The following is a 27,239-nucleotide window of genomic DNA, read 5'->3' on the forward strand; positions in this document are numbered from 1 at the left end:
AAATCTTATTTCAAGAAATGTTATCAAGATAATTTCCACTTGTTCCATTGGCAGAATTTTTGCTTGAGTTAAGCAAAAAAAAAATCTTGAATTAAGCAAAAAAAAAATCTGCCAATGGAACAAGTGAAAATTATCTTGGTAAGATTTTTTGAAATAAGATTTTCAAGATCTATTGTCTAAAAATAAGTTCTTATATCTCTTTTACAAGTTACTCTTTAGGCGATTATGGCTTATTTTAAGTGTGATGAGATATTTTGACTAGAATTGACAAAAGTACACTTGGTAAGATTTAGATTTTTGCAGTGTTTGAGGATGTTTCTGTTATCACAGAAAAAATGACGACTTTGCAAGTACATTCTTCAGCCATTTCTGATTCCAGCTTTTCTAAGTAATAGAAAAATGACTTCATGGTTGTGATGACATAGTTATTCAGGAGACTTCCTTGTAGACTAGATGGGTTCAGTTTTCCAGTGATCTTGACTTTAAAAACTCATCAGTTTGCTGTTGAATGTTATGGACATTTACCATGAATGAAGCTTTATATATGATTTTAATGGAGCCATATGTTGGTAAGAGAGTGGCTGTTTATGGACAGACACCACAGAATTAGATAATGAGTGGTTTTATGGGTTTCTTTGAATATTCTGTTAATTTCTCCAACAGTACCTCCTGATAATAAAAATAAAACTAGCACTTACAGTGTTTGTCATGCTGTCTCCACCTGCACTGTCCTCTTCTAATGTAAACCGTCAAGTTAACTGATAGAATATTCTGATGCAGTATTTATTTGGCTATTTCTCTTGTTAAAATACTTAAATAAAGGTTTCATTAATTAATTTCATGGTATTTCAATGTTCCAGTCTCAGAGACATGAGGGCGTTTAAAGATGTGATATCAAAATGAACAATACAAACACTACATAAAAGATTTAAATTTATTCTGTAGACATCCGTAAAATCTGAAATAAAATGCAAACTAAAAAAACATCACCTCCAAACTGATCACAGAGGACTCACTGCCTGTCGCGTTATTGAGTAACGTTTTGTGTTGCGTGGTACGGTTTCACAAAAAAGATTCAAAGATACTGGAATGGAGGACTTACAATCACAAGAAAAAACAGAAGAAAATCAATATCAAAGCAAATTATAAAATAATCACTTGTGTAAAAAAAAATGAAATACATTACAAGGATTTTCTTTGTATCCCAGACTTATGTGCATCAGTTCTGAGCAAACCAAGTCTGAGGATACACAAAAAGGACACATTTCAACACAACATGGGTTACCACGGTTTGTGTTGCAGCATGCACAGCTTCTGTCTTCATGGCCGATCACTTCAACACTTAACCTTTACACTGAATTCTCCTGAGACATACACCAAACAGTTAAAGAAGTCATTAGTGTTTCATCAGTTGTGTCCAAACAATCTTTGATATAACCTTAGGCACATTAGATTTAAGACCCACGGCTTTTACATGGCATCGATTCATTATTCCTCAGCTCGCTTCCCATCAGGTCCTGCATTACAACGTCATCAAATGTGTCCAGACAAACACCCAAGGCAAAATCTGTGTCTCTAAACTGGTGCTGATTCACACAGGGCTTCATTTAGTGTGTCTGTTTAACGTGGGTCGTACATGTTGGCCAGTTTCTGAAAGCGTGGTCCCCAGTCGTTGAGGTAGTCGTAGTCCTGGTCTTCGTCAGAGCTGCCTGAGGCGATGGAGCTGAGGCTGCCGGCCAGAGAACCCTCCCCCTCGTAGTCATAGATCAGGGCTGTGTCGTACGGGGGCACGTTAGGGTCATGGTCCGCTGCCTCCAGACCCTGATGGGGGGAAAAAACAGAAGATGTTATATCCTGTTTAAAATGATAAAAACCATGATGAACAAAAAGAAAAAAAGAGGCGAGTCATGTTGCACAATATGGGACCTAAACAACAATATCGTGAATTTTACTTCTTTTATGCATTCTTTTGTTCCATGGTTTAAGGTTTAAGGCAAATAACTGACAAAGTAAAACTAACCAAGACTACAACAGACTAAATTAAAAAAAACTAGTCATTTCTGTAAAATAAAAGCTGCCAACTAAAATTAAAAACTAAACTAAAAGACTAAGTAAAAATACAAGCAAATTGAAATTTCCAATAATAAGTTATACTTGCACTCTCCTTTTAAACACTTTCTTTTAATTCAAATTTATAGGACTGTTTGTTTTACGTGTATGTCTATGCTTGTATGTATCGTATGTGTTTGCTGCTGATAACACTGTGAATTTCCCTATTGTGGGATCAATAAAGGAATATCTTATTTTACTTTATTATATAATCAAAGGTTTCTACTGACAAAGCTCTTTAAAATAAGAAAAAAAACAAAACAAAACCTAAACTAAGTACATTTAGATTTCCTTGCTCTAATAGACCTGTTGGTTTATTAGAAAACCAGTCAGTGACTGTATTGTGTTTTCTCTCTTATGACTCAACAGGGCGTCTCACATCATTGATGTAGTCCTCGATGTCAGAGGGGTCTGCGGGAGGCCTCCGTGGGTAGGTGGGTGAAGGCAGGTTATGGGGGGCGTCCTTCCTGAGTGGCTGCTTCCCCCGAGGATATCCAGACACAGGGCAGTAGGAGCCAGGGGTCGAAGGGGCATCGTGTGGATTCCACAACATGTCGATATTAAAGGCATTCTGCGAGCGACACAAACATTATGAAATAACTCTGAATCCATCACAAGGAAGGGTCACAAGGGTAGACCACCTTTTCCATCATTACCTTCAAAACCCATTGTATTATCTGTATACATGTCTGTTTATATAATTATGTGTGTATAGGTGTGCATATGAGTGTCTCCCCTATCCAACCTGTGTGCACACCTGGAAATAGTATTAATAGCTTTTTTGGATTTGTCCATATTTTGATTTTGCTCTTCTGTGCTTTGCTGCAGTTAATCTGGAATTTCCCCTTGTGGGACTAATACAGGAATATCTTATCTTAGGGCTGCACGATTTTGGCAAAAAAAAAAAAAAAATCCCGATTCTTTTCCTCTAAAAACTCAATTTTCGATTTCAATTTCGATTTTTGGGTAAAACTACAAAAGACAACAGAAGTCAACATGTCATTTTTGTGAGCAGCCCACAATGCAAGGCACTGCTCCGACCTCAAATCTGTGATGGTATCATGTGGTGAACCCACAGAAGTTTATTTTTTCTTAATTAAATCTTTATTGAATGAAGTAGAGTATACAAACAATGTATACAACAAGAAAATAACATTAGTTTGCCATGGGAAATACACTATAATAAAATGTCCAAATCAGAGCAAATACTGATGGTTTTTATAGCCTTTTATTTTGTTTCCAGATTTATCGAACAGCTTTAAATAAAGTTCAACATCTTTCAAAAGATAAATATTTGGTTTTGTGTTACAGAACTTACCTTTTTTTTTTTTTTTTTTTTTTTTTTTTTTTTTATTGGTGATAGTTAACAAGACAATGTGGACAGAAAAACAACAACACATAAACAAAAGGAAACTCAAACAAATAAACAAACAAAAAACAACAACAATGACAGAGTATTGACAAACAACGTCATATTACAATGAAAAAGATCAGAAATGTAAATAGCAATATGATAATAATAATGTTAACATGATGATAATGATAACAATAAAAATATTACTTTCTAATCCAAAAAAAAGGAAAAAGGCAAGGGGGGGGGTGGGGCTTGGTTGAAGAGAGAAAGAGGGGAGGGGAGAGAAAGGGGGAGAAAGAAGAGTAGGTGGGAATGAAGGGGAGCAGGGATCCTGGTTTGTCTGTATATGGAGGTAGAGAGAGAAAATGAAGTTAATGTGGATGATGTCAATTAAAAAATGTTTGTTATGGGTTGGATGTGGTCTGATATGTGGTCCTGTACATGGCTGTGGTTTTGGTTACTGCTTTGGTACGAGTTCTGGGTGGACTTTAGATAATTTGTGAAGGGGTTCCATGTTTCCTCAAAGGCTGATATACTGTTTGTTTTGTAGGCTGTTATTTTTTCTATTGATATGTGTTCTGAGAGTAAATTTGTCCAGTGGGTGATATGGCAGGAGTGTTTTGATTTCCAGTTTTGAAAAATGATTTTCTTGGCGATGGTCAGAGAAATTAGTAATGGGTTATTGTGTTTAGTTGGAATTGTAATGTGTGTCAAGTCCCCCAGCAAACAGAGCGTTGGGGATGCTGGGATTCTGCAGCCCAAGATACACGAGAGTGTTTCTGTGACTGTTATCCAAAATGAAAGAACTGGCTGGCAAGACCAGGTGGCGTGAAGATAATCATCTGTGTGACCCAGGGTGCACTGTGAGCAGATATCTGTGCTAATCAGCCCCATTTTAAACATTTTCCCCTGAGTGATGTGTATTCTGTGAATGGTTTTATATTGTATGAGTTGTAAATTTGTATTGGTGGTCATGGAAAAGATGTTTTTATTGATTTGTATCCAGAAATCAGGGTTGGAAGGTAAAGCCAAGTCCTTTTCCCATTTGGTGGTTGGGAGTGTTATGGAGGTTTCTGACAATGAAAAAAGTTTATACATTTTTGAAATTATTTTTTGGGGGGTTGTAATTTTAAAGATTTCTTCACTTAAATAAGAAGACTGTAATATGTTGTTAGATATGTTGATTTTAGATTTAATGATGGATTTTAATTGTTGGTATTGGAGGAACTGGTCTCTTCCAACCCCGTACTTCTGGATAAGTGTATTAAATGATATGAACTGGTTATTTTCAAATAAGTGGTGGAGGTGAGTGATGCCTTTGTGTTGCCATGATGGAAAGTAAACAGGAGTGTTGTACAGCTGGAAGTCTGGGTTGTGCCAAATTGGGGTGAGCCTACATGGTGCCAGTGATGATTTAGTGATTTTGTGGGCTTTCCACCAGGCTGTCAGAGTTGAGGAGATTGTGATGTTGTTGTAGTAGTCCTGTTTCTTGATTGACTGTGGTAGAAATGGGAGGTCTGAGAGTGAGGTAGTTTTACAATGATTCTGTTCTATCTGTAACCATGGTATACTGTGCTTATCTTTATGGATCCATTTGAGTAAATATTGTAATTGATTTGACAGGAAGTAATACAGAAAGTTTGGTGCTTCAAGGCCGCCCTGTGGTTTTGAGTTCTGTAATGTTGAAAGTGAGATCCTTGATTTTTTATTTTTCCAGTAGAACTGAGTTGTTAAAGAGTTTAATGTTTGAAACCAGTTGTCTGTGGGAGTAATGGGGAGTAATGAAAATAGGTAATTAATTTGTGGGAGGGTTTTCATTTTAACAGTTGCAATGCGTCCAGTGAGAGTAAGTGGTAACTTGGTCCATCGTTTAAAATCATCTTCTATGGTTTTCAGCAGAGGAGTATAGTTGAGGTTAAACAACTCTGACAGCCTGGAGGAAATATTAATGCCTAAATACTTAATATTACCAATGTGGAGTGGGAGTGAGGGATCTTGGGCTGCAGAATCCCAGGCATCCCCAGTCAGAGGTAGAATAGTGGATTTGTTCCAGTTTATTTTATAGTGTGAGATTTTAGAGAAATTGTTGATTATTTTGAATGTTTCTTGTAATGATGTGCAAGGGTTTTGTAGATGTAATAATAAATCGTCCGCATATAAGCTAAGTTTATGTTCTGAATTTGTGTATTGTATTCCTTTGATTTTATCATTCTGTCGTATGGCTATGGCAAGTGGTTCGATGAAAATTGCAAATAAAGATGGAGAGAGTGGACATCCTTGCCTGGTGCCCTGGTGGAGTGTGAAGCTTGGTGAGGTGATCCCATTTGTGCTAACTGTGGCCCTAGGTGAAGTGTACAGTGTTTTTATCCAGTGGATGAATGACTGTCCAAAACCAAATCTATGGAGGGTGGAGAATAAAAAGGTCAAGTTTACTTTATCAAAGGCTTTTTCTGCGTCCAGTGATACAATAATGGTTTTGTTGTGTTTTTGCTGTGATGTGTTGATCAAATTAAAAAGTCTGCGAATGTTGTCTGAGGCATGCCTATTTTTAATGAAGCCTGTCTGGTCGGGATGGATTATGACTGGAGTGACTGTTTCCATTCTAGTTGCTAATGTTTTTGTGATAATTTTGAGGTCTGTATTGATTAGTGAGAGAGGACGATAGCTGGAGGGGTGTGTTGGGTCCTTATTGGGTTTTAACAGTAACGTTATTATAGCAGTGTTCATGTGGGGGGGTATAATGGAGGTAGTTTTTATTTCTGTAGTTACTCTGAAGAGTAGTGGTGATAATATGTTCCAGAAATGTTTGTAGAATTCTGCAGGAAATCCATCTGGTCCAGGTGATTTATTATTCGGCATTTTGAGCAAAGCTTTATGTAGTTCTTCGAGGCTGAGTGGTGAGTCTAAAAAATGGGCTAAATCAGATGGTATTGTTGGTAGGTTGAGATTATTTAAAAATGTGTCTATTTCTGTTTGACTGGGTTTGTTATTTGAAGAGTAGAGGTTGCTGTAAAATTTGTGAAATATATTATTGATTTCTTGTGGGTTATGTGTGACTGTACCTGTAGAATTTAGTATAGCCGGGATTATTACTTTTTCTTTTTTGTGTTGTAATAGATTAGCCAGATATTTACTTGATTTATTACTGTACTGAAAGTTTTCATATTTGAGTTGTTGAATGATGAATTGTGTTTTCTTGTGTATGATGCTTTCCAATTGAGTTTTAAGTTGAGCTAGTTCATTTTGTTTTGCTTCACAGGGATTGCTGGTTAGTTGGTGTGTAAGGTGTTTGATTTTTGTTTCTAAACTAGTTTCTAGTTCCTGTTGCTGTCGTTTCTTATATGATGAATATGAAATGATTATTCCTCTAATGACTGTCTTTCCTGTTTCCCATAAAAGTGATGGTGAGATCTCTGGAGAGTCATTCATCTTTAGAAAGGATGTCCACTCTCTCTGGATTAATGTGGTAAATTCTGGATCCTCTAAAAGTGACGTATTGAATCGCCACCTTGTGGGGGACTTGATGTGTGTTTGAGTTTTTATTGATAAGAAGACTGGAGCGTGATCACTGATTATGATGGGATGGATTGTGTTTTCTTGGATATGCTGGGTAATTGAGTTACTTACAAGAAATAAGTCGATTCTAGATGAAGACTGATGGTGGGAGGAAAAATATGAATATTGCCTAGCTGATGGGTTTTTCATTCTCCAACTATCGCCAAGTCCAAGTTCCTTCATGTATTGTTTGATTATTTCCGTTGAGTGCCAGTGTCTTGTGTTACCTGGTGTGCTAGAGCGGTCAGTTGTGGGATCAATGACGGTGTTGAAATCTCCGGCTATGATGATGTTTGCTGAATTATATAGTAAGGAGAAAAAGTTATGGAAAAAGGATGGGTCATCATTGTTAGGGCCGTAAATGTTTGCAAATGTGAATGTTGTATGATTAATAGATGCATTAACAATGATAAATCTTCCTTGTGGGTCAATGATGGATGAGTTATGGATGAATGGGATATTTTTATTGACTAGGATAGAAACACCTCTTTGTTTTGTGTTTAGCGTGGATGAGAATATTTTATCGAATTGTTTGAGTTTAATATATTGTAGTTCTGAGTTTGTAAGGTGGGTTTCTTGTATAAAACATATATCAGCCTTTAATTTTATGAGATGATTGATGATTTGGATTCTTTTAGTTTGTGTACGGAAGCCACGTACATTCCACGTAACCAGATTAAGTGTCTGCATTATTATGTGTTTGGTATATCTTGTCTTGAATAAGATGTAGAGAAGAAGTCAATAGGGAGGGGGAAGGGAGGGGGGCTGGTTGCTATAACTGCCACAAATTTTCGGTACATTAAACAGAGATGACTAAACACATAACTAGACATAACGGTGAGTAATGACATCAACATAACATGTAAGCAACACAAACACACATAAGAAGAGAGAGAATAAATAGAAGAGAGAGAGAGAGAGAGAGAGAAACAACAGTGAGGTAGATGTATAAGTCCTCTATAGGGCAAGCAGGCGGTTACTCTTTTTTTTTTTTTCCCTAGGAGCGATGTCGGGGATGAGTCTTACAGTTCGAAATGCAGGGTTGTTACAGTTATATGTATGAGTCTATTGCAAATTGTTCAGAAGAGCCATGGCGTGATTTTGGAGTTGCGAAATAATTGTCCGTCGATATAAAGTTTGTCCACTATGATCGATGCGCGTTTGTTGTTTCGTCTGTTTTCTTTGAGGATGGGATACAGTGCTTTCCGACGTTCGTTTATTTCATGTGGATATTGTTCGTTGAGTCCAAATGATGTTCCTTTGAGTTCCTTTCCTCTGCTTCTGACCAGTTCTTTTTGTTTGAAGTGTTCGAATTTTGCGATGATGGGTCGGGGTCCTTTGGATGATGGTTTACCTAAGCGGTGTACTCTGTGGAACGTAATGTTTTGAACAGTGTCGGGGGGGATTTTGAGTTGAGTTGTCATGAAGGTTTTGATGAGGCTTTCGGGGTTGTCGGGGGTTTGCTCGGAGATACCAGAACTTACCTTTTGTGAATGAAAAATTTAGCAAGTAAGAGGACTAAATTAATTATTTTACAAAAATGTGTTTGTTTTTTTTTCTTTTTGGGGTATCTGGGCCCACAGAAGTGATACCAGTGTAAGTCAGTGACAGGCATCAGTCGTGCGTGCGTGGACCACGTTAATATGAGTGATCTCCATGCGGTTCTATTTAAACTGGGGGATCTGTGCGTGGAACAGACCGACCCAGGACACGCTGGAGGGATTCTATCTGTGGAGCTGGTGGATGTGTGTGGGCAGATGGCTGTCTGGGCTCATCTGCTGAGGCTGCTGACCCCGAGACCTGGACCCAGTTCGGAAGAAGACCGTACGGTACGGATCCGGGACAACAGAAGATGAGTGATCCGCATGCAGTTATATTTCAGTTGCGGGATCTGTGTGTGAAGCCACGGCTTATATTGCTATAAGTACTGCAGGCTCATTAACACATTTAAAGTCCGGTCATTACACGGACTTCTGTGACAGACCGCTGTCACTGATAGGAGGAAGAGCCTACGGTAGCCCACAAGCGTGCACCCGGAGGCACAAGAGAGATGAAATCGATTTTACGATTTCCCTTTTTTAAAAATCGTCCTAATTAAAAAATCCTATTTTGATTTAAAATCGATTAATCATACAGCCCTATCTTATCTCATCTTAAATATCCCAGAAAACCAAACATACAGTACACTACCCCGCCTTCTCCCTTGTCCTCCTGGTGTGATCCTACCTCGTCCTCCTCTCCTCCTCCTTGCTCATCATAGTTGAGGACGTTGTCCCGTATGTCGTCTTCAGAGTCTCCCACTAGCAGACCTGTTCCCTTCTTAATATGATGGCGTCTTCCACAGGAGGTCACAGCCACAGCCAGGAGGAGCAGCACTGCAAACAAATACACAGAAATGATCTTGTTATTGTGGTCATAAAAAGTAATCCTAAATGTATAATCAAAGTATGTTGTACCCAAATCATAGTGTACACACACATTTGTTGGTTCTACATCTAATTTCGACAGTAATATCTTGAAGTGACTTAAATACGGTGATTTTTTTTTATATATAAAGGCATAAAATAAGACATAATTGCACGAGTCTTACATAGCAGAAGTGCGATGCTGGCCATGATGATTATGAGTGCGATGAAGCTGATTCCCACACTGGAGCCAAAAATCGCTGCCACCTCAGATTTACAGTCTCCATAAGAGTCACAGATGCACACGGTAACGTTGACCTGAGCATAAGCACTGAGCACTGGACTTCCAGAGTCCGACACCAACATGGTGACAGCGTACTCTCCAACCTCCAGGTCCACAAGAGGCTGAAGCAAAGCATGAGTACCTAAAGAGTGGAGGAAACAGAAGGAGTTAGCGGAGCTTTTTCTACACCTCTTAGTGTATTCTCTTATCTTTTCTATGATGGTTTCTTCTCACTGTTGACTTGAATGACTGTCCAGTTGGTTGACATATCATCAGGTATTTCAAAGGTGAAGGGCGCAGCATGTGGAGGAAAGTCTTCGTCCACAGCAGACAGAACTAGACCAGAGTTTTTCTCTGCAGCGTCTCTGCATACAGTTCCACTCAGCGGGTAGAGAAGAGGGGGGAAGTCATTGGTTTCCTTCAGCATGATTTCCAGTGTGGCAGTGGATGACACACCGCCAGCGTCTAAACAGGAAAACATGAATTCACAGCAATGTCACATTAGAGACAAAGACTGTAAGACAGAAAAAGGCTTACATTAGACTTCAGGTGACATCTGTCCCTATCAGGTCCTGAAAATAACATGCATCTAACAACTGCAGTATTGCAATCTAGACCAGGGGTGTCACACTCATTTTAGGTCAGGGGTCACATATGGCCCAAGTGGATCTCATGTGGGCCGGACCATTAAAATAATAGCATAAGAACCTATACAATGCCCTGTCCCCCCACGTCCGAACAGCCCCTAGAGTGGAGTGTTTTGGGTCCCTTTTATTGTCTGGTTTTTAACTCTGTGTGAGTTGTGTGGTCCTCTGTGTATCTTATTTATTTCATTACTTTTATCTATTTGATTTTATTGTTTCATTTATAGAATTGTTTTAGCTTCATGCACTTATTTACAGGGTGTCCCAAAAGTCTCCACACATAGGAGACATAATACATTGCATACATATATGGTTCTAACTTGTATTTCTTTATATTTCTTCTTTATAGTTCTTCAGCAGTGGAGGACACGCATTGAAATGTGTTCCCGACAAAATGGAAGTCATATAGAGCATATTATATAAATTAATATGGTTTATGTCAAGAAACGTTTATTTTTCCTATGTATGGAGACTTATGGGACACCCTGTATTGTTTTTAGTTTATTTTCTTTTAGTTGTTTTATTGTTTTTATAATTCGATGTGCAGCACTTTCTTGTTTAAATGTGCTGTATAAATAAAGTGGATTGGATTGGATATAAATAATGACAACTCCATGTGACCCTGTAACTAAAAAGACTTTGAGACCCTTGACCATTAACATCTTCATTGTAATTTTTGCACTTTGGAAATTAATCCCGCGGGCAAGATTGGTACCTTTAGCGGGCCGGTTTTGGCCCACGAGTTCTACGTTTGACACCACTGTTGTAAATTGTAAAGTGATTAAAAAAGTAAAAAGAAACTGAAGCTATTATGTTGTTTTAGTGATATTCATTGGTCTTTGTTGCGTAAAGTCACCTTGTTTCTCTTAAAGTAAATAAATGATCATATACAGGCAGATGTCTTTTTTATATCTATAAAAGCAGGTTGATAGACTGACCTGTAACCTTGACAACAGCCGTGTAGATGTTGTTTTTAACATGTGGAGATCGCATGTTAAAGGTTCTTCTTGCACTAATGTCTCCTGTGTTCCTGTCGATGTCCAACCACTTCTCAGGATCTCTGCTAATCTCATACCTGCAGCACAAAGAGCACAGAAGGAGTTAAACACACAAACTATGAAAGGGCTATTTAAAAACACACAACACACTTATAGTTTTGGAGGGAGATTATACCTTAGGTCTGAATGATCAGGATCATAGGCAATGTTGGCTTTCAGTAATGTTCCAGGAACCACAGACTCAGGGACCACAATCTGTAAGGGGTCCTCCCTAAAATGTGGGGCTTCGTTTTCATTCACAACAGTCACTGTTACTGTAGCGGTGCTCACTGGGAGGTTGGGGGCCTTAGTGCTCAGGGGATTGAGATTTTCTACAGACAGAATCAGGACATACTCGTGTTGCGTTTCATAATCCAAGGCCTGAAAAACAAAAAGAAAGAAGATTGTTGTGGAAAGAAACTAATATATTTTGGTTTTATAATAAATAACTACTACACTGATGAATATTTGGAATAAACCATAATTATTAGTCCATTCTAACACGCTAAAATATGAGAAAATGACACAAAAATATCCCATATATTGTACTTTACATCTCAACCACTAGATGGTGGTGTTGGAATGTCTATGAAACCTGAATACATTCCTGAAACCCAGTACGTAAAAGTTTTGGATTTTTTTTTTTTTTTTTTTACATTAGATAATTGTCTTGATTGGACACAAATTAATTGGGTCTCAAGAGGATATGTTCATGAATTATTATTTTTTTGTTTGTTTTTCTCAATTAAACAGTAATCCAATAGATATTTATCATCACCGTATTAGCACAGCAGAAATGCAAACACTTCTTCATTGCGTGACACACACTTAACACAGATCTCCTACCCTAACCCTCAACTCCAGTGGATTAACTGTGTTAAACAAAAAGAAAACGTTCACAGTTAATATCAATTAATTTCACCATCATGAATCTGTAATGCACCTGTGTGGATGTCCTTTGCACAACTCATTTCTTATTTCTCTATAAAAGATGCATCTTCTTTGTTGTTATTTCTTAATATGAATAACATGATCAACAATGACACAAACAAATCAGATGCAGTTCAATAATATTTAGTAGCTCTGAGTTTGGATGGGAATTTTTATTGGTCCTATGGTAAAGAAAGAATGCAATAAAGAGCAGGACCATGAGAATAAACTAGCTGTTTTATATAGGTCTTGCATATCAATGACAGCCCATAGACAAGACAGACGTAGTAACTGAAATGAAAATCCCTCGCAAGGGTATTTCTGAAAATGTAAAAAAGTGCAGGCGCAAAGTGAAGCAGCTTTTATTACCTCTAGGAAAGTCAATATATATCTATAACTGTGAAAAATATCAACAAATGGCACATAAATACACCATAAATAAAAGTCAAATCAGACTGATAGCTGTATTTTGTGTTTTCTTGTCCAGTTTGTAATAATTGAAAGCATATAAAAATAAATTTGATTACAAGTTGTGTTGTTTGATGGACATATTTACTTACTACCTATTTACTACATGTTTTTCTAGAATTTTTTTTTTGGAGTGTTAGAGTACTTTGCATTAAAAAAAATTCTCATTTCAGTTGGTATCTTTCAGTTTAGGCCTGTGTGTGACATCATGAACACCCTCATGAATAAAACAAGAACAGTAAAGGAGATGAAAACGTCAAGTGAAAGCTGTAATGATCAATAAATTAGTCATCAACAATCAAATTAATCAGTAACTATTTGAGTGATTCATTATCATTTTGGTGTTTTAGTCAGACTTTTTTTTTATGTTTAAAAATGAGAAAAAATAAATTCTTAGATTTCAACTTCAAAGACAGCATCACGGGCCCAATCCCAATTCACCCCTTGGCCCTCCCCCTTACCCCTCCCCCTCGATTTTGCATGTTCGCGTGAAGGGGTAGGGGTGTTCTGATTCTTGATGAGTCAAAGGGGAAAGGCTAAGGCGGAGGGGCTGTTTGGACCTCAAAACAGAGATTTTTCAGGACCACACTACAAACGGAAGGGTATGAGAAAACTCCCATAATTCTGTTCGAATCATGATCGAATCAAGATGAGGTGAAGACAGTAAAAAAGTGCAGCAGAGTGATGATAGAAATACACAAATGTAGGTATTTTATTCATCATATTTTATGCCGCATTTCTGCAGTTTGCTGTTGATAGCCATTAAAGATAGCCAAAGTCCATGCAACAGAGACGGTTATAGCTGCTGACGGCATGGTGAATTCTTTCGGAAACAAAGTTGTCGATTCTGTTTATGGCGGCATTGATGACTGCCGATGACGTAACAACTCAATTTCAAGGGGTAGGGGTAAGGGGGAGGGCCAAAGGGTGAATTGGGATTGGGCCTTAGTCTTTACAACACACTTTTTTCACCATTTTCTAACTTCTGTAATGAACCAAACAATGAACTTGGACAATAATCAACAGACTAACTGAGGATGAATATACTTTTATATTTCTAGCCCTACTTCACATTGTATGTTTTGTTGTGTGCTTTGTTGAGACTCAAAAAATCCCTAAAAATGGAAATTAAATTAGGAGTACAACTGAAGATACAATAAAAATCATAGAGCCAGGGTGAGAACTAACATATAGCAATCATTTTACCCCTTAAGTCCATGCGATTGTGATTTTAGAAGTAAACAGCTGCTAAAACCAAACCCTAACCTGTGATATGTCTCCACGAGTCACAGCGACCTGTTTCCCATTCATCCCACTTCCACACATACCTTCACCACGGTCAGAACGCCCTGGTTGGTGAATGGATCTGTATTGATGGCAAAGTTTCTGTTGAGGTCATTGATTATGGAGTATTTTGCCTCCCAGTTTCCTGTTCCACGATCGTCTTTGTCTGTCACGTTGACCCGTCCGATCTCATAGTCCTGCCTGTTTTCCACTGCCATCACACGGTACTACACACACACACACACACACACACACACACACACACACACAACAGGACACATCAGTCACATAAACCCAGAGTTCGATAGTGAATACATGTTTAGTTCAGGTTGAGACTCACCTGGGCAGGGCTGAACTGAGGAGCGTTATTGTTGATGTCAGATACGTGTATGACTGCCACGCCTTCACTTGTCAGACCCATACCCCCCATATCAGCCACCTGTAGTTTTAATCTGAAACTCTTCACAACCTGGTGCAAAATACAGTGTTTTAGTGAAATGATCTGCAGAAAACAACAAATATCTTTGACTGAGTCACAATTGTTAAAAGATCTTGTGAAGGCTTACGTATGTTCCTGTTAGAGTACAGTATACTAACCAGAAAAAATCCTGTAATAAGGCATACAATGATAATAATAACAGACTTGCAGTCTGAGGTACAGAGGTTATTTATTACCCTCTTAAAATTGTAGCCATTTTCATCTAAAAAGCACTAACAAAATGGAATTCAGAGCTTTTCTGAACCATTTAGAGTACAGACATGGTCTAGGCCTCTTTTGAAAGCAAAGAGTCTGAAATTACACCCAAACAATCAGCATCACTTAAGTCTGAACAACACTGGAAAGTAAGAATTTTGCTCTCACCTGATTTTTATTTTATTTAACCCATAAGGACCCAAACTGCCACTGGCGACCAAAACCGTCTGCTAATTTAAACTGTTTAATACCTGTTGATCCATTAATCCTATCACTCCATGTAAATAATTGGTGTAAAATACAGTTTGTCATATTTTCATGGTCATCAGATATGACCCATTTGGATGTTCAGAGCCTCCGTAATGAACGTGGAAACACTGTCATCTTCTACAACATTGATTCACCAGTAAAACCCATGGGGTTTGATAAATGACAGAGGATAGAGACACTTGGTTTATGTTCAGTTAATGATATATTTTACTGAAAAAGTCACTTTTTCTTCAATTTTTCTGTGTCTGATTTAATAACCCTCAACTTTAATCTGAGCTGTTATAAATATCTACCTGATCAGCAAATTAAATACAGGAAAATACCTGACTTTATTGAAAAGCTACAAAATACAGAGGATAATATTATAACAAAGGGTGAAAAATCACTTGAGAAAAGTTAAATATACAGAAAAAACTATTTTGGAACTGCTACAAAAGTAAGCAGTGGGTCTTTACGAGTTAAAATGCCTGCAGAGAACTGTAAGTTGTAAATAAGGACTGGAAAAAATATACAAAGTTCTATGGAGTCTTACCTAGCTCAACTTTAAGTTTGATAACAATTGTTTTCAAAATTTGTGTTTTTACATGCATTTTTCTCAGAATAATACAAGGGATTTCCAAAACTGTGCCAAACTGTGCCAAATGGCACACTTGGTAACCAAGGTCACTTATGGAAAAACAGCTGCTATTCTTCAACGCCTCAGTATACAGTCATAATCTTGGGCTCTAATGAAATGTGAGACTCAGACCTATCCATTTACATGCATACATTCAATCTCTGTATTGGAGGTAAAAAGTTACTAAAGTATTAACACCAAGTGCTAACTAAGCAATGGACATAAAAAAAGGGGTCAAAACAAGTTGAATGGTCTAAAGTTACCCCTTCTATTTAAAGCATGTCCCTGTTTCTGAAACCCATGTTAAAATAATGGTGTAACATTTATTTTATATCAACCATAACTGAAGTTAATCTGTTAGTTACTTGCATGAAATGTAAACTTGTATGTTTTCTTTGCTCATTTACACCATGTTGAAGGTAAAATGTTTGAGCTGTACCTCTCGGTCCAGGCCTACATCTCTTGTGTAAATAGCTCCAGTCTGGTTGTTGATGCCAAACATTGTCTTGGTGACAGCACTGGCAGGGATGCTTTCCTGGGAGATGATGGAGTAGCTCAGAGCAGCGTTCTCTGTCATTGGGTCGTCTGCATCTGTGGCCAACACTGACATCACTGATGTGCCTGTCAAAGATATTGTTCAGCCTCAGTCAGATGCAAAAACCAGTCAGTGTATAACATAAGTATGGTGCCCCCTTAGGGTTCAGAAGACAACTTTTCAACAAAGTCACCTCAGTTTTGCTAAATATTTCTGTGTAAAGTCTTATCTTTTAGGGTATTAGATGTTGTATTGTGTGAAAATGTTGTTTTGTGAAATGTTGTATTTTGATGCTCAGGTCCACTGTATATATGTGCAAAAGCTGCAGAAATCCACTGAAAAATGCACTGAAAATGAGAAAATATTTACAAAGTTTGATTGTATTAGAATTTAATATTGTTGGACTGAATAGTGTTGTCTGGTTTTTGCATTGTGATGAATGGCCATGCTTCGTCAGTGTGAGTCCAAATTGCACAACACCTCTTAAATTCACTTTAACTCTATATTGTAGTTTAATAAGACACTAAAAAATAACATAAAAAGCTTCACTTCATTTTGAACTCTTTCAGGAAAGAATTTAGAATGAAAAATCAAGGAGAATCGGAAACCTAGTCATAATGAGGGGTGTAAATATGCATGTACCTGGAACTGAGAACTCTGAGACAGTGCCTTCGAACTGTTTCTGGGTGAAAGCAGGTCTGTTATCATTCTGATCCAGCACCACTATCTCTATGGTCGTAGGATTTTCAAGTCTCTCTCCACTGGGTGACAACGCAAAGGCTTTAAGCTACACACACACGCACGCACGCACGCACGCACACACGCACACACGCACACACACACACACACACAACAGCAGACAAGTGGTTCTCATTAAAAGGGACTTTTATGTGATGGAGATGATTGTTTCTATTCAGTACAACAAATTATATGCATTGCAATAAGCAAATATCCAACAGGTCACTCAGAGTTACTGTGGGTATTTGAAGCATCTGTGCATAACATATGTTGGAAATGTCAGAGAGAAAGAAATGTGCAGGATGTTTGGTTCACTTTCATGGGTTACATCACAAGTCATCTGGTCTGAAACATCCTGAAGTCTCTCCCTTGATGCCCATAAAGGCCCTTGGAAACTGACCTCTGGCTATTTGCTCTGGTGTCTGAGACACTGATGTATGCTACGACACGAAAACAAGAACCTATACTTTGAAACACGTGTAGGATGTCTTTGAGTGTACTCTGGCATGTGTTATGCACAGTGCCTCTGTGTGATTGTGTTGTAAAACCCTGATCTGCGGTGCTTTCTTACGGTGAAGCTGTTGTGTTTTTCTCTGTCCAGCGGCCGTTTGCTCCTGATTACTCCTGTTTTATCATCAATCTCAAACAGGTTCTTAGGCTCCTGGTCCACTCCTGGTCCTTCTAACTTGTAGATCACCTCACCTGTAAAGATTTTGTCCGATTTGATCTGGATGGAGAGGGAAGGAAAGGTTGGGGATTATCAAAACCTCATGGGAAGGTAGGGGGGAAGAATGTAAACCATATGTCGTAACTCCAGATGTGAGTATGTTGACAGTCCGGGACCTTGAGACTGAGTGTTTAAACTTAGAGAGGCCTTTGACTTAAGGCAGGAAGTGACTTTCTAAACAAATAATAGCAGGTAGCCTATGTTTTACGCATTTTCTACTCGCTTTTTTTTTGACTTGTTGTCCCTTGTGGGCATTCATCACTACTGTACATACAAAAGGCAGTGGCTTAAAATTTCTCCCTGAATGGTAAGAAATATCCACTTAAGAGTCGCCTGTAGCAGCCTTAACCCAACATTTACATTTCATGTCATCATTTGTGATGAAGAATTACGATAAGAAGAGCTTGGTTTCATACTACAGCATATGTTTGACTGCAGGCCTGTGATTTACACCCAATACATGGCAGATATTTATTAAGTTATGAATTCCGATGAATGTCAGTGCTGTATTTTACCTGGACAAGGTCTTCAGGAACCTGCTTGCTGTTTTCCAGGACCCTGATTGGTGGGATGATCCAGTCTCTTTTCACCCTCACTATTCCACTGCTGTGTTTTCGCCACGGGTAAACAGCCTGAAGCTGCAGTTCTTCCTCCTTCTGATGGGTTTCTGCAGAGCTCCATACCTGAACATAACTTCAGCATGAGACTCACAGGAACTCACAAAGACTTAGAAAATTACAGACATTCAATTCCACTAGTCAGACATCGACAGTAGAGGATGCCAGGTCTCTATTTTTGGGAGACAAGAGAAAAGTAAAAAAAAAAGATGAAATACAGCCACCTCAGAACCACTTATAGTAGTAATAATTCTGCTCTTCTCTTTAGAAAAAAAAAAAAATCACTATTGAAATTCTGAAATGCTTCAACAGCATCACAGACAAGACAAGGCGGGGGCAGTTTGTAGATGCATTTCCAGCTGTTTATATTAGTTGAAAATGAAAAAGTCAAATGCAAAAAAAGTTTCTGTGCTTATGGGACGTGGAAAAGTTGCTGCTGCTTTTCAAGTTTTTACTTTTGTAAACAAAGGAACATAGAACATGAGGTCAGAGACAGATGAGTAAAGGTACAGTTCATTATTAAAAAATTGTTGTATAGTTGGTAGCATAGAAATAAAACAACAGAATGAGAAAAGGACAAGATTAAGAAAACTCTATTCAGTGTCCACTTCCCATCTCTTGTACTTTTCCCACTGGTGTTTCTTTAGCCAGAGCATATACGTCATCTTTTCCATGAGATGTATATAACTGACAGTCCTTATAAAGCAGTCCATAGTAGGCAGTTCGATGATAGCTCTTTTTCTTGCAACTTTGAAAACTTTGAGAAGGCACATTTCACTTTTACAAAGACCATCAGGAATAACACAGACGAGAATGACAAATCCATTTTAAAGACGAAAATCTTACACAAAAAAATGTGAAACATTAGTGTGCAACATGCACTGGATTAATACAAGAAACAACAGAAATGTCACAGTGAAGATGAATAGCCCCAAAATACCACCTTGTATCAAGAGCTGCAGAAAAACATGCTGGATAAAGGTTTTGACAAACCGTGGCAAATTTTGGAATGTTATATAATTCAGACCAGCAGTTCATGGAACAAAAGCTAAAACAAAGGCCTCTTGGATCATCTGTTCATCAATCATCAGCTCAGGTAGCATGTCATCTAACTGGGAAAGTTTTAAACCAGGATGATGATGATGACAATGAACCATTTTTAAAATATCTGTAGAACAGTAGTGAATAGAACTGCCTGTAAAATTGCATTTCCTTTTACTGATTTCTGAAAATTTGACTTCTGGTGTTTCTCTTAGGCTACGTTCAGACAGCAGGTCTTAATGCACTATTCGGATTTTTTGGTGAAATCCAATTTTTTTGTGTGCATGTTCATATTAACATTAAATGCGACTTCTATCAGTTTTGAATATAAACTGAGACCCTGTGACCACGCAGGCATGCACTGTATTTACAGGAATAACACTCCTGGGATGCAGAATTGCGATGTTTGTTGCATTTCAATGACGTAAAGGTCGGATAAACGCAACCTGACCGTTCAGGCTGAAGTCTCATTGCAAAATATCAGATACATATCAGATTTAGGATCACATATGGAAGTAGCCTGGGTCAGATTTGTGCTGTTCAAAGTGTTTTTAACAGATCGGATACAGGTCACATTTGGGCAAAAAAATCTGATTTTGGCCACATTTGCCTGCAGTCTGAACATAGCCTAATTGTATCTGATTCATACAGGAGTTACGTATTTAAAAAGTAAGCATAACACACACTGTGCACATTACTAAACATCACATTATACATCATATAAGCTTTTTCAACAGCCCACAGAGCTGTAGTTAGCTACCCGTGTTCTCCAGTACAGCACTTATACAGTTTACTGAAGCAGCCCTGAAGGACTGATATGCTGTAACGCAGAGGCAGGACAGAAATCTTGTAAACCACTATTTTACTGCTTAGATTTGACTGAACATATGAAAGTGGGAATAAGCAGCCAACTAGTGTAACATAACATGACTCTGTGGTTTGGGTTACTTCCTGTCTTTCCCAATTTTTTGAAACACCAGTCACACACACAGGAAGCCAGTAAGGCAGCTCACATAAAGTCTAAATTTTCTCATGAAAGATACAAATTATGTCATAATATAAAGTTGCAGCTGCTAAAATCCACGTCAAGAGTCATTGCTGTAGCATTCCCAGCAGGCAGATGGAGGGGCTTTATGCTCCCTTCAACACCAGGGCTGTCTCTAATGTGGAATCTGTGGGATTGCATGGGGCAGAGGGGATGCAGGACCACCGCATCAGGTTTCACATGCTAATACACGTCTTTGTCGGCTTACTTTGATCTGGGTGCAAATTAATCTCAGGACGGGGAAACACAAACACTCATGTTCATTTCACAAGCCGTCACACAAATACACCCACGCACGCACACAACTCACATGTGAGAAACACACTCACACACAACAGCTGTCGTCTATGGATTTAGATCCTGTGCTTTCCCACCCACATTCCCGCTCTCACACTCACAAATTCCCCCTTATGCTCAGCTCTGCACCTGACTGGGAGTTTGGGGTCACCTTACGGATCTGCTGTGCTGCAGGAATTCCATAGATACACCATCGCTCACACACTGCGTGACATACTGTACATGTATGCACATCAACAGAACACCCACACATACATACACATGTATACACATTTCATTAGGATGCTTCCTTCTTCCTTTTCCTGCTGGGAATTAAATGGATTTAACATATTTTCCCATATGTTTAACAGCTCACAATGAATCCATAAAGACAGGATGTACTAATGTGCCAAAAACCTCTATCTATATTTGTCTCTCTTTTCACTAACTGAATAGTGATGAATGAGCTGTTTTATCGACTAGAGCATAGCACAGATTGTTAAAGGGCCGTTCCATCACTGTTATATATAAAGTCAAATTTACATTGCCTGCTCAGTGTGTGGAAACATCTCCTCAAGTTCTTCTATACCGTGTGAACCACTGAAAGCTTTGTTAGGCCTGAGAAAGTCATCACGCTAACGTCACGGCTGTCATTGTTCTAATTTCATTTATGCCTGGGAAATGTAAAAGCAAAACACTGCATGACAAAATGAAAATGCTGAGTATGAGAGATGATGATGTTTATGAGGAGGGGATTTCCAATGAAAGATGCCATCAAAATGCATCATGGGAAGTGTAGGATACACATAATCTCCACTCATGTCGGGTAATGTACATTTCTTCTAAAAAAAAACCAAAAACAGTTCACCTGCTTAATACACCCACAATACGTAATGTCTGTAATTAGAGATCCATCAGTTAAAACAATAATAAAAGTCATAAGGTGAAGAGCACTGCGAAGTAGCATACAATCATTGTCATTGCTGATAAAAATAAAGTAGGAACCATGTTCACTGATGTAGCAATATAAATCCAGTCTAATAAAAGAGATTTAATGTTATACAGCTTTACATTAAATACTAACTATTAATTAAGGTGAAGATGGCATGATGCCATCGACAGGTGAAAAAATGAAGCAATTACTTTGGATGTACTTTTTGTCTGTTGGAACATTTCATATAAAGAAAGCACACAACTCATCCAAATATGTAATGTAGGCTTTGTTATTTTCATATATTTTAATATATAAAATGTGAAATATGACATGAAGTTTGACTGAAACAGTGCAGTCAAGATAATGGGATAAGAGTAAATAAAGATGTGATACTGTATTATTAGATAAATTCCTTATTTTGTTAAAGATCTGAAAACCCTTCCCAGTCTTCAGGGTGTGTGTGATCTCTGTGATCCTCTTTCTGGCAAACTGCATGACAGCACAGGGTGGAATGGCAGCCATGGGTGGCATGTGCAAGCCGAGTCAGAGGGCAGGCTAATCTTAGACTGCTCTATATTCTCGACCACTGCCTATTTAACTTCTGTAGTCATCGTCATATACACATTCAGGGATGTTTACACTCACATTACAGGGGTGTATGTCGCACACAAATCCATCTTAATAGCCTACTTCCACACATAAGACTTCTGCATACCACACTGCATACTACAGCAAAACACGTCTGCACTGTTTCGAACTTCAAAAATCGGTGATCGCAGTTGTCTTTCCCAACATAGCACTTTCTACGTTTGCCCAACAGGAGAATTCTTGACCTAACCTGGAACACTGACTCGACTCTAGCTCAAGAAATCGACAAGGTTTCCAACACCTCCATCTGTCCCACAGTAACACCAGGAAAAAGCCAAAAAAACTTCAACCAGTCAGCTACTAAGTCATATGTGTTATTCCCCACACTTCCTTTTTGCTCTTGTTGTCTGAGCTTCAGATGAGACAGACCTATAACACAGTGACTCCACCAAGTATTGGCCCCCAATCTGATGGTTTTACCAGACCAAGATGCGGTAACACATAAGTGTCACGTTACCAATTAGACCAATGAGTAGCCTTTCTGACAGGCTGAGCGCTGACACCACATACAGATTAACTGTTTTCAGAGCTTTTCCCAGATACTTTTACAGCTTGGCCTTTCACCTCAGGCCCTCACAGAAGTCTGGACAGCCTGTTGGGATGATATGCCCCACCAGCAAAGGCTGTTTAGCACTCGTTTGCAGACAACTGTTTACTTAGTTTGAGAAGGTTAAGGTTTTCCCCTCTGATGTTAGCTATAGTGATAAGTGACCTTTATGTACTAATATTCTGGTACTTGTTAAGAGTTAAATTGTGCATTTCTTGATCCACTGATCTACACCTCTAACAGGGATAGACATTTTAACTTAATCCAAACTAAACCCATAAAAACCCCATTGAACAAACAAGTGGGTGAACATTTTTAACACTTTTTAGATTTCACTAACATGTGCAGCACTCAGGCAGAAACACTGCCACAAAAATTACCTCCACATCGCTATGAAGTAAAACATAATCTTCTCTTAACTCTGTGTTCAGTTTTGTTATCTAATTGATTGATTATTTATGCAAATTCTTACTCTCTAGTTTTTGTGGATTTTAACATTTAAATGCAAATGCTGCCACATGTAGGAAACCTTTAACATTATTGATATTTGTGCTGCTATAATAGAGGGATTAAAGAGATTATTAAAGACAATGATCATGCAGTTAAAAAAAAAAAAAAGTAAATGTGACAAATCAGTGCTTCATTTGGCATTTACAGAAAGTGATATTTTGACAAAAAGAAAAAAATCTTGTTTAATACTAGTTATCAGGACTGGGCAATATATTGAATTGATTTAGTGATTGAGATTTGGATTTCTGAAAATGGTGAAAAAATGATTAAATTTCACATTTGAGATTATTCCTCTTGAGCCATTTATTGCTCAACAAAAGTTTAAAATGCAACCTTTAGCTCCTTGTAAATTACTCATTGTGAATGTGTTTCTCTAGTCAGTTATGGCATATACGTTCAAGTAAAGAAAGAGTATTTTTGACTTGTTTTGTCAGTTCTTGTAGACAGAAAACAGTTGATAGAAATCGTAAATCATCCACAACATTAAAATGAAAATCAAGATTTATTTTTTTGGCCATGTTGCCCAGCCTTAAAGATAATACTGTGATTCATTAGTAAATATATTGATTTTATCTGTGTCCTGTGTCCAGAGTCATTTAAAGATGCTGTGCATGCCTGACAGTCCCAGAGGTCACACAAGTGTCCCTGCAGTTACTTCTGTTTCTGCTCCTCAAGCACAGACGTTTAACCATTAGTCGCTGATGGTCTTTGCTAAGTCATGACTGATTGGCATGGGCATGGACACACTATTTTTGGGTGCCACTGTGAGTGTGTTTCCTGAGTGTGTTAGAGGAGATGCCTGAGGTCCAAGAATGCTGAGCAAGACTATAACACTCAATGAAGACTAAATGTACAAAGAAATCAGTAGATAAACACTGGGAGAAATATAAAACAATAGTTCAGTGAAATATTAGGTTTGTAATTTGATAAAAAAAACCAAAAACAGTTATGCTACGCTATGAAAAATGCCTTAATAAATAAAACTTGGTGATATCTTTATGTGGTCTGTATAGAGCAGCACTCTTGCATCTACATTTAGTAATTAACTTATTCACAGGGGACACCAAATGGTGAATCCACCAACTGACCAACTTATTTTAACACCACTAACACGCTGCTGCGCATGACTGCTAACAACAACTGTCACCACTTGGTCCTCCATGTCTCAGTCTATAAAAAATAACGAGGCCAACAAGGGGACGGAAATTGACTTCACTGTTCAGTTGAGTATTTTTTTCATCATCTGGACGTTCTGTGTATCCTTTGCTCCCTCTGAAACCTGAGTCTTTGTAAAAAAACAGTCCTGCAGGTATCCACACCCAGCAGGACCTGTGATCCAGACTAAATCCTCTGACTGATTGTTTCCGATGAGTGAGACCTCAGCGCCAGCTGGCCACTGCTACACTCTCTTGATTTGTACCTGATTTCATGGTCCAGAAGCGGCCCACTCTTCTTTCCGCAAAGGGGATTACAGAGCGGGACAAATGGCATCACGTATGCATCTGGGAACAGCTGTGGCTGCTGCCCACTCCTCACTGCTACATACACCCAGCAGGTCTGAGCACTGCCCAGATCAAAACAACACCAGCCCTCGAATAATTAAAAGAGTGCACTGAAGCACAACTGAAAGCTAACAGGTGGCACCGGTCCTTTGGATTGCACTGGCAGCTGCTGATGGTTCAATCAGTTTCATTCATATTATTTATTCATTAGGCTTTTGTGACAATTTGTTTTAGATATAGATTCATATGGAGAGGGATGTTTTAAACAGAATTCTTTTGACATGTTAATCTGTAAAATTTCCATCTAGAGTTGCTTTGCATTTGTTATTTTGTTTAAATATATCTATCTATACAAAGATGTTTTAACCTAAACAGGTTGTACCTTAGGTATTGATTTTGATGATTCAGATGTAGTATTTCTTTTAACTACACAATAGAAGACTTTTATAGAATGTTATGTGTTTTTTCTTTTGGTGTTGGGTTGGAAACAGTCAAGGTCTTTGACTGTTTCCAACACAACACCAAAAAGGATATACAGAACATTCTATAAAGGTCCTCTATTATGTAGTTAAAAGAAATACTACATCTGAATCATCAAAATCAAGGTTTAAACATTCACTCAGGCTTTACAAGTGTGTGTGAAAAATTCATAGCTTGCACCTTGGCAGAGGATGGGAGCTGTATTCTGCTGGTTCACAGCTGCAACCACTAATGCCAGTGAAGACCCAGAGATTCAGCAAGAAAATGTCATATATTTCATAGAAACTCCTCAACCCACTCTTGATCAGTCCATTTCTTCCACTCCCGTTTGATATTCAAAGATTTAATATCCATTTTTACTTTTTAAATCTTTTATTTGCTTGACTTGAGCTACTTTTTTGTGTGAATGAAAGATGAAACTTTTCAGAATCACCTTTCCTGCCTGCAGAAGGTTAATATTTGATACGCTTTGGCAGCTCTTTGGAGGAGCTGATGACTTTCCTGAAAAGTATTATAGCTTAAACAAAATGAAACCACCTTTCACATTGCTTGTTGGTCATTACTCCTCTTGTAACACCTCTGGCATTTGAAGATGCAATTTAAACCCACATCGGTCTCACGACATTGAGCTTAAGCAGCTCTCGAGTATCTGCACAAAGCCCGTATCAATGAATCTGGCACTTTAAAGGAGCAGGCTTTACATATTTTATATAGAAACATAAGTGAAATCCCTGTGGTTGGACAGGAAAAACGTATGTGTAATGTCGTGGGTTCATGTCTAAATGAAACAACTTGTGGCACGCTTGTCCATCCATCTCCATATGGCTCCTGGGTTCAGCCTTGCTGGTCAGTGATCTATCAATCCCATGTTCAAAAGAGACCACTTGTATTTTTCTGTGATTTTCCCGAGAATCAATTATTCATGGGATATAAAACATAAACGGAAAAGCAAGACTGATTCACCATGAAGACTTTTAACCACATAGGCACTGATAATATCCAGAAACCTTTGATGAGAAATTCATGAGGCCAGAGACACTCAACTCACTGAAAAGACTGTAAATGTATTATTAAATAATAAAACCAGAACTTCATGCAACCTTTACAGAGTATTCTACAGCGAATCAGTGGCTTCCATTGGAGGTCATTTCACTCACCATTGCACCCTGGGCTCCATTACTTCTCCAAACACACAGAAAGACTGATGGTGGTTGGAAGTGCTATTGGTAACATGTCAGTTTACATTGCCATCCATTTTGGATCTCATAATGGTGTCTGCTGACAGCGGCTACTAATGATGTCCAGAGCCCCCTGTACAACACATCTGGAGACTTGGACTCCTCAAAACACTTCATCATCCTCTTTCCAACTGGGATGAAATGTTTAGATCGTCTGCAACCCCTGATTGCACGGCCAGTTTACGGAGCTCTATTAATGAAAGTCAGTTTGTGTTTGGTCGAGGACATCACTCAGGTAAAAACATAAACTGTATACGTGAACAAGAAGACCCTAAAGGTCACTCCTTAACTAAGAGCAGACACAGATGAAAAGTCTGGGGTTAAACAATGCTGTTAATAACTCATTGAATCTATGTGTTGGCAGTTACTTGCGCTGAGCTGTTGAGTGATGCTATCTGACACCACCCCTTTTCCCACTTGCTAAGTCTAGATTGTGCCCACCCCCACAGTTTAACCCCTCTTTCTATGAATTTAAGATGTGAAATTAAGTTTACCTGCAAAACTCAAGACAGACAAATGACAGCCACTAAAACATACCGAGTCAAATACATTTAGTTACTTTCAGTTAACATCTATTATGAGGATAAAATGCTTTTTCCTACCTGACACAGCAGAGTACCCAGCAACCACAGCACCACCATCCGCACTGCCATCCTCAGCACCTTCACTCAGAGAATGAACCTCTGATGACTAACAGATCTGAGGTTCCTCCACAACCAAACGGACCCTTCAGCTTTAAAAACCTATCCTCT

At 38.4% G+C, this 27,239-nt stretch overlaps 1 protein-coding gene across 1 annotated transcript; it reads right to left on the bottom strand.

The window, feature by feature from the left end:
- Positions 1–938: 938 nt before the first annotated feature.
- Positions 939–27,239, bottom strand: cdh15 (cadherin 15, type 1, M-cadherin (myotubule)). Its single transcript, XM_030163480.1, has 14 exons — positions 27,090–27,239; positions 18,165–18,332; positions 17,494–17,649; positions 16,827–16,971; positions 16,089–16,270; positions 14,410–14,538; positions 14,114–14,296; positions 11,524–11,768; positions 11,289–11,425; positions 9,941–10,171; positions 9,609–9,848; positions 9,245–9,393; positions 2,489–2,680; positions 939–1,821 (listed from the first exon to the last, which is right to left on the bottom strand). The coding sequence occupies exons 1-14, from the start codon at positions 27,138–27,140 to the stop codon at positions 1,621–1,623; spliced, it is 2,409 nt and encodes an 802-aa protein (XP_030019340.1). The 5' UTR covers positions 27,141–27,239; the 3' UTR covers positions 939–1,620.

The sequence above is a fragment of the Sphaeramia orbicularis genome, chromosome 3 (genome assembly GCF_902148855.1).
Source record: "Sphaeramia orbicularis chromosome 3, fSphaOr1.1, whole genome shotgun sequence".
Classification (NCBI taxonomy): Eukaryota; Metazoa; Chordata; class Actinopteri; order Kurtiformes; family Apogonidae; genus Sphaeramia; species Sphaeramia orbicularis.

Coding starts and splice junctions, on each gene's coding strand:
- cdh15 (XM_030163480.1), bottom strand. CDS start 27,140: ATGGCAGTGCGGATGGTGGTGCTGTGGTTGCTGGGTACTCTGCTGTGT. Junction 10,172..11,288: donor GGCTGTTGTCAAGGTTACAG/GTCAGTCTATCA, acceptor TTTCCTGTTTAG/ACGCTGGCGGTGTGTCATCC. Junction 9,394..9,608: donor CAGCATCGCACTTCTGCTAT/GTAAGACTCGTG, acceptor ATTTGTTTGCAG/TGCTGCTCCTCCTGGCTGTG.